The sequence below is a fragment of the Chiloscyllium plagiosum genome, chromosome 28, assembly GCF_004010195.1.
Source record: "Chiloscyllium plagiosum isolate BGI_BamShark_2017 chromosome 28, ASM401019v2, whole genome shotgun sequence".
Taxonomy (NCBI): domain Eukaryota; kingdom Metazoa; phylum Chordata; class Chondrichthyes; order Orectolobiformes; family Hemiscylliidae; genus Chiloscyllium; species Chiloscyllium plagiosum.
The window spans coordinates 26,846,391-26,860,659 of record NC_057737.1 but is presented as its reverse complement, the minus strand read 5'-3'; the positions used below and the strand labels follow the sequence as shown (position 1 = coordinate 26,860,659).

Sequence of the window (14,269 nt, the reverse complement as noted above, 5' to 3'; positions counted from 1 at the left end):
CACCCACCGAAACCCGTCAAACACTGCCCCCTCACCCACCCCACCTACCTAAACCCTGTCCAAGACTGCTTTAAATAGCTGATCAAAAATGGGAGTAATAAATATACCTAAGTAAAGAAAGCCCTCCTGCGACTATCTAAAGGGGAACCGAGATCCTCCCTCAGGATCAGGCACCCTCGGGAGACCACCCATGACTTCACAAAATTGATCTTATAACTCAAGAAGCCACCAAATAGATTGATGCATTGTATCAGGTGTGACACTGAGACCGCTGGGTTTGATAAGAAGACAAGAACATCATCCGCATACAATATGATCTTCTGTGACTTCGTCCCTACTTCTTGAGCGGTTATAATGGGATCCCTATGTATTGCCTCCGCCAGTGGTTTGATCACCAATGTGAAAAGCAACGGTGATAAGGGACAGCCCTGTTGACTGCCCTTACCGATATTAAAATTGCTTGATCATTTCCCTCAGCACGCAACACCCTCAATGGCAAGAGGATCATTATACAAAACCCCCACCCACCCGATGAAGGTCTCTCCCAGACCAAACCGCTTCAAAGTATGAAAAAGATATGGCCACGCAACCCTGTCAAATGCCTTTTCCTCATCTAAGGAGATCACCAATCCCTGGTGACTTACTTGGATCATGTTAGGTAATCTCCTGACATTATCTATCGATCTACGACCTTTTATGAACCCCCTCTGGTCCTCCTTAATGGAGGGCAGTACAGTTTCTAGCCTTAATGCCAGAGTCTTGGATAGGATTTTGAAGTCGACACTCAGGAGTGAAATGGGCCTACAGGAAGCACAGTCCTCCAGGGCCTTCCCTTTTTTAAGAATGAGAGAGATGCTTGCCTCTCTTAGAGCTGGTGGGTGGAGGCCACAACTATGTGAGTCATTAAACATACTAAGCATTGGCCCTGACAGTATATTTATAAATTCCTTATAGAACTCACTGGGGAGCCCGTCAGGATCCGGCATCTTCCCATTCTGGAGCTGCCTTACAGCCTCCTGCACCTTTTGCTCTAACAATGGGGCATTGAGGAAAGACTCTTGTTCAGGGATCACTCCCAGTAGGTCCAAATTCTTAAAAAAAAGATTCCATCCTAACCCACCCACTCTCACAGTTTTCAGATTGGTATAATTCAGAGTAAAATTTCCAGAATGCTGCATTAATCCTTTTAGAATCATACATCAAATTTTCAGTGTCCTCTCCAATCGAGGTAATGGCTTGGTGAGGCACTTTTTTTCCTAGCAAGTTATGCTAGCTATTTGCTCGGCTTACTCCCATGCGCAAACAGTCTTTGAAACAGGAAACAGGTACTACCTAAATGCCTAAAATACAAACCTCCCCTTAACACCCCACTAGCCATAAGAATAGCAGAGCAAAATGGCCACAGGATGCTTAAAGAAATGATTAAAGATGCCCATAACAGATTCCGTAAATACAACCATGAAATTTTTCATCAAAAATCTTTACTCAGTCATGCAACAGACGATGAATGGATAGACACAGTACAACAAGCCATAGATATTAGACAGCGACAAACACAGAAAATTAAAAAACTAGACCTGCGGAAAAAAACTAGACAAACTTACACAAAGTAACAACACTGACAACACAGAAGCATGGATAAAAAATTTATCTGACCGAGCCTTAATAGACACGGAAAAAGCCGTCTTAGTAAGAGCATTAAATTAAATGCCAGGATGCGGACAAGAAAGAGTTCTTAGCAGCATTAGAAACAACACTAAAAGACAACTAACTCACAGAAGAAACCCAGCAAACCATCAGACAGGTAATCGCACCAACATTAAGCAGAAAAAAGGAAGGGAACACACTCAATACACAATAATACCCTTTCTGGCATAAAATTAACTAAAGAGGAGGAAAACAACAACAAACTGCCATTCCTAGATGTCACAGTAGAGTGAATAGCCAATGGGGAACTTCAAACCAGTGTCTACAGGAAAACAACACATACGGACCAAATATTGAACGACAGAAGCAATCATCCCAACACCCATGAATGAAGCTGCATCAGAACATTATTTCAATGAGCCAACACACACTGCAGCACAGAGGAACTACGCAGAGCAGAGGAAAATCACCTATACCGTATATTCAAAAAGAATGGGTACCCAATGAACACAGACCACCGAGTTCTCAGCAACAAACCCAAACAAGCAGACAAAACACGTCCAGAAACTCTAGCCACTCTCCCCTACATCAAAGACATCTTGGAAATGACTGCCAGATTACTTAGACCCCTGGGCATCATGGTAGCCCACAAACCCACCAACACACTAAAACAGCAGCTAATGAACTTGAAAGATCCTATACAGACAACGAGCAAAACTAATGTCATTTACAAAATACCATGCAAGGACTGTAACAAACACTACATTGGACAAACAGGCAGAAAACTAGCCACCAGGATACATGAACACCAACTAACCACAAAAAGACATGACCCTCTCTCACTAGTATCCTCTCATACAGATGAGGAAGGACACCACTTCGACTGGGACAACACATCCATCCTAGGATAAACCAAACAAAGACATGCATGAGAATTCCTAGAAGCATGGCATTTCAACCGGAACTCTATCAACAAACACATCGAGTTAGACCCCATCTACCACCCCCTGAGAAAAAGGAATAAGAAGTGACTTCACCACAGGAAATAACATCACCACAGGAAATGACATCTCCAACTCAAAGAAACCCAAACGTATAAATAGAAAGCAGGAAGTTTCAGCATTGCTTCGCCTGAGGCCCACTGAAGATGTTACCTACTAGGGTAACGAAACATCTGGAAATGAACCTTGCAGCTCAGCGAGCAAACCTACATCCAAAACCTCAACCTGAGCTACAAATCTTCTCAAAACTCACTAAGCCTTTGACTTGCAAATACAAGCTCCTTCTTGCTTGTCCGTGTGAGCATGGAGTTCAGCATAGACTGGAGCACCGTGATCCTCTGCAGTTTAACCAGTCAGGACCTGTCAAATTATGCTTTTTCAGCTACTTTCAGCCATGTCTCAAGCAAGCGTTGCTGCTCACCAGTCCGTTGCTTCTTACTGGCTGAATAGGGAATAACCAATCCCCTAGCACAAGCTTTAGCTGTTTCCCAAAGGATGGATGGGTTACTGGCTGAGTCTGAATTAATATCTAATAAAGCCCTGAACTCAGTAGAAAAGAATTCTATAAACTTGCTATCCTTGAGGATGAATGGGTCCCACCACCATATCCTTAACGATTAAATACATTGGGGCATGTTCGAAAATAGTGATATTGCCAATTGTACATGATCATGATCCCACCGAGCCCGGATGTGCTGCAGGGGTCAGAAAAAGATCAGTCCTGGTATGGCATTTATGTGGGTTCAAAAAGAATGTGAAGTCCTTGTCAGCATGGTGAAGGTGCCTCCAAACATCTGCCAACCCCAATTCAGCACACAGATCCCTTAGCTGTTCAGGTTGCAAAGAGGATATCGACGGGCCTTTGAGAAATCTGTCTACCGTAGGGTCAATGAGGCAATTGAAATCCCCTCCTACGATGTTATGTTAAGATGCAAGGTTAACCAGTCTAGAAAGTGCGTCTGTCAAGAATTTTGGGGATGGGCTGGGGGACAGTAAACATTTAAGATCCCGTGTTCTTCCCCATGTATCAAAGCTTTAAGGATTATAAATCTCCCATGTGTGTCTTTAATGCGCTCTAATAACTTAAATGGCCACCCCCTACTCCTCGTATTGAATGATGAAAAATTAACCTGTTCATTCCCATTCTGTTGTAGCTTCAAATGCTCTGCATCATCCAAGCATATTTCTTGTAATAAGGCAACATCCACCCTCTTCCTTTCAGGCTGAAAAATACCTTCTTCTTCTTGACGGGTGAATGACTCCCCTTAATACTCCAGGTGCACCACTTAAAAACATCCTTAGCCCTAACTCTCTACAGCAACATTTAGACTCCAGAGAGGAAGAACCCGAACTACAGATCGCTGAGCTTTAATGCAAAAGGATCCACAAAACACAAAAACTACACAGATTAAAATAACTACTTCAAGGAGAAAGTGAGGACTGCAGATGCTGGAGATCAGAGCTGAAAATGTGTTACTGGAAAAGCGCAGCAGGTCAGGCAGCATCCAAGGAACAGGAGAATCGACGTTTCGGGCATAAGCCCTTCTTCAGGAATGAGGAGAGTCCTGAAGAAGGGCTCATGCCCGAAACGTCAATTCTCCTGCTCCTTGGATGCTGTCTGACCTGCAGCGCTTTTCCAGCAACACATTTTCAGCTAAAATAACTACTGCCAACAAATCTGCAAAACTTACAAAAACTATGTGCAGCAAAAACCGAAAAAACAAAAGATAGTCAAAGGCACTGTTTGGAGGAATTTACCCCCCATTCAAAGGGGGGACCTACACATCCTACAACCCTACTAATCATCCCAACCACTCTCTCAACTCCCTACCAGCTTGGGTTGCACCACATACACCGACCACCTGGTAGAGAAAAAAAACACCGAAAGGCAAGGTTCGTACTATAAACAAGTAAAATAAAAATAAATATGTCACCCATCCCTTAACATAACTTAGAGATTAAAGATAAATACTCTATCCATCCTGGACATCATTTCATGCAACTTATTACCAGAAAGGAGACTCCACCAAGTCCTTTTTAAAGAAGACCAAACCTGAACAGTCTGTTTTTGATGCCGATTCAGCTGTTTGACATGTCCACAAAGTTCTTCGCTGATCCATTATGATTGACCTAAAGCACTGCTGGATATCTTAAAGAATACTGGATCCCAAGTTCTCACAATCTCATCTTGACGCCATTGTAGGACTTCCTTTTCCAGACCACTGCCGCCGATGTCTTAAAAAAAATGACCTTGGAGCCATCACATACCAATGCCCTCACATCCCTCCCCTGGGCTCTAGAGGCTTCCATGACCCTCTGCTGGTCTTTATAATGATGAAACCTCACTAGGACAGGGTGTGGGCGCTGATCCATACCTGGCTTTTGTGCCACAATCCGGTAGGCTCTTTCAACTGTTAGCCTTCCCTTCTCAACCCCCAAACCAAGGAACTCCGGGAACCACTTCTCGAACAACTCCACCAGCCACTCACCTTCCGTCCCCTCCGGTATACCAACAACCTGCAGGTTCTTTCTTCCGCCTCTATTTTCGAGATTGTCTTCTATAGCCAACATACCCTGGACCTGTGTTTCCAGGGCTTCAATCCAGCCTTTGGAGGAGTCGGTCTCTGCCTCTACCCCTGCAGCCCAACTCTCTAGCTCAAAGGTCCTTTTTCCCAGGTCTCGCAGCATAGTAGATACAGGAGATAGCTTCTCCTCAATTTTTTTCCTGGATCTGCCTCCCCAGGACCTCGTGAGATTTGGCCAGCCCCTCATCCAGGGTCTGGTGAGTAAGCGAGCCCACTGCTTCAGAGGGCTGGGCCGTGGACCCTGCCCCGGGTGAGCTTCCTCCTTTCTTCGGCATCCTCCAGCTGCAAGGGCAAAGGCAAGTTGAATTTTTTCAGGTTTCTAGCTCCTTTATTGTGTTTTTACTCACAGTAAAGTGTTAGGGATGGGTCCTGTCTCTGTTGGGTCAGTGTTGCAGCACGGAGCCCAGCAAACACGATCCTAACAGGACTCCACCATCTTGGATCTCCCCACAAAGGGGTTTCTTTAAAAAAAGTCCATCCAGAAGAGTCTCCATTCTGTATTGAGAGAAATAGCTGTGGACCCCTACAATGTTAATAAAATGGGTTTATTCGATGAAAAAAAAAACCTGGACGAACTGCAAAAGCTGTAAATCAGGAACACAAACTGATACTGCTGGAAGAGCTCAGCAGGTCTGGCATCATGTGTGGAGATAAATCAGAGTTAACGTTTCAGGTCAAGTGACCCTTTATTTATTTGGTGGCGGTTTACCATGGGTAGATAAACATTAAATGCTATCAGTGTGTTTTCATTTCAGAATAATCAAAAATTGATGTTAGTTAAGAAAACCCAGCGATTGAACCTTTTAAAGGTCACTCAGAGAAGATTGTACTGGGGTCACAAGCAAATTCAGTTTTCTCTCTTTTCTCACTGGGGTGAGGACTGGTTAGGAAATAGGTTATCTCAGTAGAAACATTTAGGTTGTGCTACTTCCAAACCAGGATAGTTTGAATAGAAATCTGTAGGTTATTAGAACTGAGGAAATCTGCCTCACAGAGTCATGGAAAAGAACATGTAGGGCCGATTTGGGAAAGACTTAGCAAATTGTCTCCATTCTCCATGACAAAGAAACTGTCAAGGGTCAATTAAGTGGAACCATAAGGATTTGCAAGATGGGATATAATTTCTCTAGCTTAGAATCTCTATAAATGAATTCTATTGGGAAATGGGTTGCATGTTTTAATAGCTTTCTAACTGAGTTATATATTTAGATAGCTTGCTTTTATTTATTATTTGTGTAGTAAATTGTTGCTCTGCTCACAATATTCCAGTGGCAGGGCACTTAGGTATTAGGAAAACATAAAATACTGAAACATTGCTATAAGCCAGGACGACATAAAAATACGCTCATTTTGCACATACTGTACATGATAGGTAGTGGGGAACTCCAACCGTCACTCTCAATCCCAATACCAGCTTCTGAACCATTCAACTAGGTCTGACCAGATTGTGTAGAACTCCTACCTAAAACCAATAATGAGCATCCATATGTTTTAACAATAATAGATGTTACAGGATAGAACTCGGAGCAGGAGTAGGCCGTCCGGCCCTTCGAGCCTGCTCCGCCACTCAATGGCTAATCTTTTCATGGACTCAGCTCCGCTTACCCAGATTTTTCACCATATTCCTTCATTCCTTTATTTTTCAATAAACTATCTACCTTAGCTTGAAAAATGATTACCGAAGTAGCATCAATTACTGCCCTGGGCAAAGAATTCCATAGATTAACAACCCTCTGAGTGAAGAAGTTCCTTCTCAGTTCAGTTCTAAACCTGCTTCTTCTAATCTTAAGGCCATGCCCTCTTGTCCTAATTTCACCTACCAGTGGAAACATCCCAACTCTTTCTATTTAATATGTTTCAATAAGATCCCCCCTCATTCTTCTGAATTACAATGAATATAATCCCAATCTACTGAGCATCTCCTCATAAGCCAACCCCCTCAACTCCAGAATCAACCTAGTGAACCTCCTCTGCACCCCCTCCAGTGCCAGTACATCCTTTCATAAGTAAGGAGATTAAATCTGCACACAGTACTCCAGATGTGGCCTCACCAGCACCTTGTACAGCTCTAACATTACCTCTCTGCTTTTAAACTCAACCTCTTTAGCAATGAAGGACAAAATTCCATTTGCCTTCCTAATTACTTGTGTACCTGCACACCAACCTCTGCAATTCATGCACAAGGACACTCAAGGCCCTCTGCACAGCAGCATGCTGCAACGTTTTATCATTCAAGTAATAATCCATTTTGCTGTTACTCCTACTAAAATGTATGACTTCACAGTTATGATGTTTCATCAAGATTTCCTTAATTAATGCTTTTCAGGGGAAAAACATTGCTGTAAAAATGGTAGTGGAAAAGTTAGTTCAATGCTGAAGATAAGGGTACCAAAGGAAATACAATCAGATCAATTTTCAAATTTAATACACAAAAATACAATGAATTGGTTAAGAATAGAATAATTTCCATTTTCTACTTATCACCAACAATCTCAAGGTGCATTGGAAAGATGGCATCAAACTGGTTAGACCTATTTCACTTTGCAGTAAACTCAGAGTGTTTTCATGATGCCAACACAATGCTGACATCAAGCCAAAAATATATTTTGCATACAGGGAATTCAGTAATGTGAGAAATGAGCTTCAGTGCCAATGTGATGCCAGATATGTAAGCTGCATGTCCTAGTGAATGGCAGACCACATCAAAGATTAACAAGGATGTTGCCAGGGCTGGAGGGATTGAGTCAAAGGCTGAGGCTGAGTAGGCTGAGGCTGTTTTCCCTGGAGCATCAGAGGCCAAGGAGTGATCTTATAGAGGTTTATAAAATCATGAGGAGCAAGGATAGGATAAATAGACAAGGTCTTTTCCCTGGGGTGGAGGAGTCCAGAGCTAGAGGGCATAGGTTTAGGGTGAGAGGGAAAAAATTTAAAAGGGACCTAAGGGGCAACTTTTTCATGCAGGAGGTGGTACATGTATGGAATGAGCTGCCAGAGGAAGTGATGGAGGGAGGCTGGTACAATGACAACATGTAAAAGACACCTGGATGGGTATGTGAATCAGATGGGTTTGGAGGGATATAGGCCAAATGTTGGCAAATGGGACTAGGTTAATTTTGGATATCTGGTCGGCATGGACAAGTTGGACTGAAGAGTCTGTTTCCGTGATGTACATCTCTATGACTCTATAATGTGTTCCATTGAATATGTGCAGCAGATAGCTTGCTGATCATGTTCAAGCACCCCATGCTTGTAAACCTGTGCTACGAATTACAGCAGAAGCCAATTTAGAAGTATTAGTCAGGCTCCTAGTGTGTTAGTCGCTAGATGTATGAACACACAGAACACTGTTTTATATAAGCAAAAGGATTTGCATATTTTTTCTTAAACAACAGGGATCATGTTGACTGCCATTCTTAATTGTATTCCTATTGCAGCACCACAACCAATCAGAATCTATCTGTTTGGTCTGAAAACTAAGATTGACAGTTAATTGTTCTTGCTGCAGTCCATGTCAACAATGGCCAAACCAATCAGCTCCCTTTTCTTTGTTCTATAAATCGGTCACCCTCCCTTTGATGTGAAGGGCAGTGTTTGTCACTGGCCACCCGGGTGTTTTCCTATCTTCCTGGTGGTGGAAATTGAATAAAGATTCGGGCACTTTGTGTCTTCCACTGTGTCTCACACCTGCACACACACAACATGGGTGCTGGGGATAAAATAAGCACTACCGCACTTAGGCGGTAGTGTGGGGGTTAAAAGAAAAAAAAAGAAAAAAAAAAGAAAAAAAAAATAAATCGGTCACCCTTTCTTCAAGTATTTTTTTGAGTCTTAGTCCTGATACGTGTAAAAAAATGCTTTGATATCTTGTCTCCTTTGAGTAATATGTAAATTCTGTGCCATCAAGCAATTATTTATAAAGCTTCATGTGTACAAACAGAAAATTCCAGAGATCCTCAGCAAGTCAGACACACACATCTATGGAGAGGGAAACAGGAATATATTTCAAATCTTATTTCAGACTTTTACAAATCTCTTTTGCCTTTCCATAAATACTGTCTGACCTGCTGATTGTTTACAGTTTTACTGTCTCTACTTCAGATTTCTACCATTTGCAGCAATTTACTTTTGTCTACTTGTGTAAACAAACTAAAAAAAATTAATAAAAAGTTTACCTCTTTGCAAGTTTGTCAGTGACATGTTGGTATGGAGTTGCTCATAAATCCATTTGACAGTTTGATTATGGACTTCAGACTCAAACTAAGAACTTCTTATAATGTACACCTGGGTCATCTGAACCAGAAGCAGAATTTCTGTAGCACAAGCATAAATTGCATTCTGATTCATGGACTTCCATTTCATCCACACTAAAATGTGGGCAGTGATTTAGCAGTGGCAATTCTCATTCCACTCGTTCCACAAACGAAGCATGATCAGAAGCAAAGAGAGCATCTTAGAATGGGGGAGAGACAAAAAGCAGGACAATAATCCTCCAAATTATTTTATATATCAGTAGCTTACACTTGCATGGCATTCATCACATAATTCTTTTGTTCGTGGTCTTTAAATGGAGGAATGTACATAGCATACAGAGAAAAAAGTTGAGATGAGGAGAAGATTGACATAAAGGACTCAGATGCATATATTAGGAAGCTTTTAAAAGTAAGGAGAGAGGTAGGATTATGAAGTACTTTTAACAAAGATTTTTTCAGGGACTGAGACATTTTAAAAAACCCTTATAACAATTATTTATGTCTGAGTACATGTATGTATTTTGCTTGGGATGTATAGATCTGTGTAATGTATGTCACAAATTCCTATTCATACACTATTACACACTAAGACAAAAAAAGAAGTGATGGTATTGCACTTGTACATATTCTGATTATTTCAGGCTCTGATTTATGATTTCCAGTCTCACACATGGCAGACCTATAGTTTCTTAGATGGTTCTGATGCATTACTGTGAAGGTTTTCTAAAGTGAAGAGTTGACAGCATGTTGTGAGATCTTTTGTAGTCAAATTCCTAGGAGATTGCCTCACAGGTGCTCATCTGCTTCCTTGCAACTTGCATCTAAATATGTCTGAAAGACTGCCTGGAGTGATATGTTCAGTAGAACTGCCAGTAAACAGCATTTAGCTGATCTTTTAAACATACAAAGACAATAAAGCTACCTCAAATGACTTCTCCTTAGTTCAAAGTTTTCTTTTCAAATAAGCTGGGGTGTTCTTGTTCTTTACATATTCCTAAACTGTGGGCTAATACCTCTGATGATTGCAGATAGTGCCTTTGTTTTAGAATTACCCAGTCAATCTAATAGTACACTTTTGATTGTGTTTAAGAAATGGCATTGACTCACAACAGACTGGAAAGTCTTTGTCACCCTTAAAACAGGGGTGTGGTGCGAATCAGCAAAAGAAGGGGGAGGTGACCCTCAAGATTTTTTTTTGTTGCCCAGTCTTAAAAATGAAAGTTCATTGGAAGTTTGGAATTGGGCATGCAAGCACTGTTCCTGTTAATGGATATCTTTGAGTTTGTCTATATAGGGTGTGTTTATATTTGTAGGCAGTTGATGAATTGTAGTGGAAGATTTGTGCACATCTGTGTTTATATGGGAACACTGCTGAAAACTAGAGCAAAATCTAACGCTACATTTAGATTTATAATTCGATTTTTGCATGCAAATTTGTATACATCAAAGTCAACATTTCACTCAGAGATGCATCATTACTCCAATAAGCAAACTACACTTTCAGAAAAATATGTTTTCCAATGTCTAACTGTCTGTTAATCATTAATGCCACGGACCAACTCGTGAGGAGGGTATAGCTGTTGAAATACACTCCCTGCCTTGTACAATCTCAACTCCTCCCAACTCTGGAGAGATCCTGAGCAGGTGCTGTTCACTTTAGGGAGGGTATGTTCAGCTGCCACACAATGAAGCTTCCACCGTCCACATGAAAATCAGACAAACGGTGCTGAGGATTTAGTTAGCCACACGGAGGAGACTGGGAAAGGAAATTCTATTCTCTGCCCTCTTCCTTCCGATTCCTTCAGACCGAGGTGGACAATGAAATATCGACTCATCCACTGAAGCACGGTTTGCGGAGTGTGATTTAATGATCCTGGATATTACTAGCTGAACTCCCGGACACTCAGCAACATGAACCCGCTCTTCAATAGTTCGTTGGGACACGGCAATACGTCTGTGACCTGGAGCTCCTGGTTAGTCCTGTCGTTAGGAATCCCGCAGTTAGCTATCAATCTAGTTTCCGTGGTTTGTAACTGTTCGGTGATCCTCACCATTATCTCTGCTAGACATCAGCACAAACCCATCTCCACCCTGTTCGGGAGCCTAGCCTTGTCCGACCTCCTGTTAAGCTCATCTTCCTTTTGGATCGCGCTGCTGTTCATCCAGGAGCCGCAGGAGACGGTTTTCGGCTCGAAGGAGTTGCTATATGCCTACACAATCCTTGGCATCTCCATCCTGTCTACCGTCTACAATCTGATGGCCATCGGCGTTGAGCGTTACCTAACAGTGGCGGACTGTCTGAGAGCCAGGTGTACCATCTGCCATTGGCAAACCGGGCTGGCAGCTACAGGCAGTTGGCTGGTGGCTGGCCTGTTTGGTGGACTGCCTCTGATGGGTTGGAATTGTTTGGACAGAGACGAAGCCTCGTCTGCTCTCTACCGGCCGCTCTGCATCGATTATTTGGTTTTTGTCACCATCCCCAACTGCGTACTCACTTTCACGTGTTTACTGGTCACCTACGTTGCCATCATTGTCATTTTAAAGAAACAGAAATGCATCATTGCAGCCCAAGGACACGTTAGTCCCAGGTACAGAGTGGCTGAAGCCCGTGTAGCAAGGACGAGTGTGATCATATGGATTATGACCGTGGTCTCCTACTGCCCATTCTTTTCTGGTGTGCTCTGGGATGCTCTCGATCATTCCTCCCTCTCGGAGCTTCAAATCCACGTTTACATTTTCAGAAACCTCACCGCAATCATGATAACGCTGAACTCTTTAGTTAATCCCATCGTCTATACTCACAGATTGGAAAAAAGCGGCGTTTCCTTCAGATGTCCGGTTAATAACAACATCCACTTACAGACAGTAAGGGATTCATGAACTTATCGCGGTTACCCGGATTTCCTTACCTGACCCTGGAGAAGGAAAGCCTCCCGGGAGAGAGATTCCGCGCAATTGGAAGCGGAGCTGCGTTTCAGGACCAAGGACAGCGACACACGGGACTGGGAAATACCTGCAGCAGATTATAACCTAGTGTTGTGCGGTACTTTCATATAAACCTGTTGGACTATAACCTGTTTTTGTGCGATTTTTAAATCTAAAGGTTAAAGCAGCCATCATATTGCAATTGTTATTGTTCACCAAGGTTTACGGGAACTGGATAAAGTCATGCTTCACCCCTAGTTCGTTCAGTCTTTAAATGAAGCTGAAACCAGGGCCATTTGGCAAGAGTATAGAATCCTAAAGAAAAGTCTATCACGATATAGATAATGGATTGTAATTGAAAGTAATACTCATTGTTTGTTATATCTCCTGCTGGTGCCAACCGCTTTCCACAAAGCAGCTGGATCTCCTTTCAGTAAAGTTGTCATATTTTGCAACCTCCATCAAATAATTGATATTCAAAACTTGACAACACAACTATTCTGCTGCTTTTCTGTGAAACTATAAGTCACAGTCCTAGCTGCCAGTTTTTAACCAGTTTCCAACAGCAGATCAATTATCTGCTGGGGTGGCATGGTGGCTCAGCGTTTAGCACTGCTGCCTCACAGCACCAGAGAGCCAGGTACGATTCCAACCTCGGGTGACTGTGTGTGCAGTTTGCATATTCTCCCCGTGTCTGCGTGGGTTTCCTCCAGGTGCTCTGGTTTCCTCCCACAGTCCGAAAATGTGCAGGTTAAGTGAATTGGCCATGTTAAATTGCCCATAGTGTTCAGGGATGTGTAGGTTAGGTTCATGAGTTAGGATAAATGTAGGGGAGTGGGTGGGTTACTCTTCGGAGGGTTGGTGTGGACATGTTGGGCCTGCCTCCACACTGTATGATCATATTGGAGCCATTGTTGATATTAATTTCAGAAAGTATTTCATTTTTCTTTGTGTGGTCTTTGCTATGGATAGTCTGCTTGTAAAAACAAACCCACTGTTGTAAGGCAGTAGATGTGTGCACTAAATACATACATCCCAGTCCTGCAGTCCGCGTCTCCATGTTTCTCCTGGACAGTCCAGACCTCTTTTGGTGAGAATTGTTCAGAATAGAACCCCTGCACATCGCACCACCGCGGCTGATGCCTCCTGCATTTATTTGGGGGTGGGGGGCATAGAGCAGCTCATTGCCAGCGGGTGTCTCCTCTTCAGACGAAGTGGAGGACCAAACACCTTCAATGCGCGAAGGAGAAGGTTATCGCTCGCTTTGGGGATTTGCATTCGCTTCAAAACACCGGAGGAGTGGTCATGCTCAGTTTCTTTTCCACTCTTACCGGGCTCTGCATTTGTTTCTGGGAATTCCTGGAGGAGGATAGTCGGGACATCAAACCGCGCCCGCCTCTGCGGTAGCCAGCGTAGTCTCAGATTTTAATCTTCAACTGCGCAACTAGGCACTTTGACAGCTGTTGTCAAAGGACAGATATGTAAAGGTCAGTGTAGGGTTAGGGTGCCAGATGGTCATAGTGCTGGCGCCAGCTGGGTAAGATGCCAAGCAAGTAGGATTCCAGGTGGGTAAAGGGTCAGGTATAAGCGTGCCAGGTGGGTAAAGGGCCAGGCAAGTAGGGTGCCAGGTGGGTAAATGGCCAGGTATAAGGGTCCCAGGTCGGTAAAGGGCCAAGTAAATAATAAATTGCTTGGGCAGGTTATTTGGAGACAACGGGGTGGTGGGGGGGATATAAGGAGGGGTTCAGTGGTAGGGGGCCGGGGGAGTATTGGGTCCTGGGGGCGGGGTGGGGGAGGTGGTGTGGAACCATGTTGTGTTGAATGAGTCTAGTCAAGGGCAGTAGTTTGCAGGGGTATAATG

General features: G+C 43.1%; 1 protein-coding gene across 1 annotated transcript in view; it reads left to right on the top strand.

The window, feature by feature from the left end:
• Positions 1-12,363, top strand: part of LOC122564216 (lysophosphatidic acid receptor 3-like) — a 28,609-nt gene extending 16,246 nt beyond the window's left edge. The window contains exon 2 of the mRNA XM_043718912.1: positions 11,550-12,363. Within this exon, the coding sequence (XP_043574847.1) occupies positions 11,550-12,363 (814 nt within the window). The remainder of the gene's footprint in view (positions 1-11,549) is intronic.
• The last annotated feature ends 1,906 nt before the right edge of the window (positions 12,364-14,269 follow it).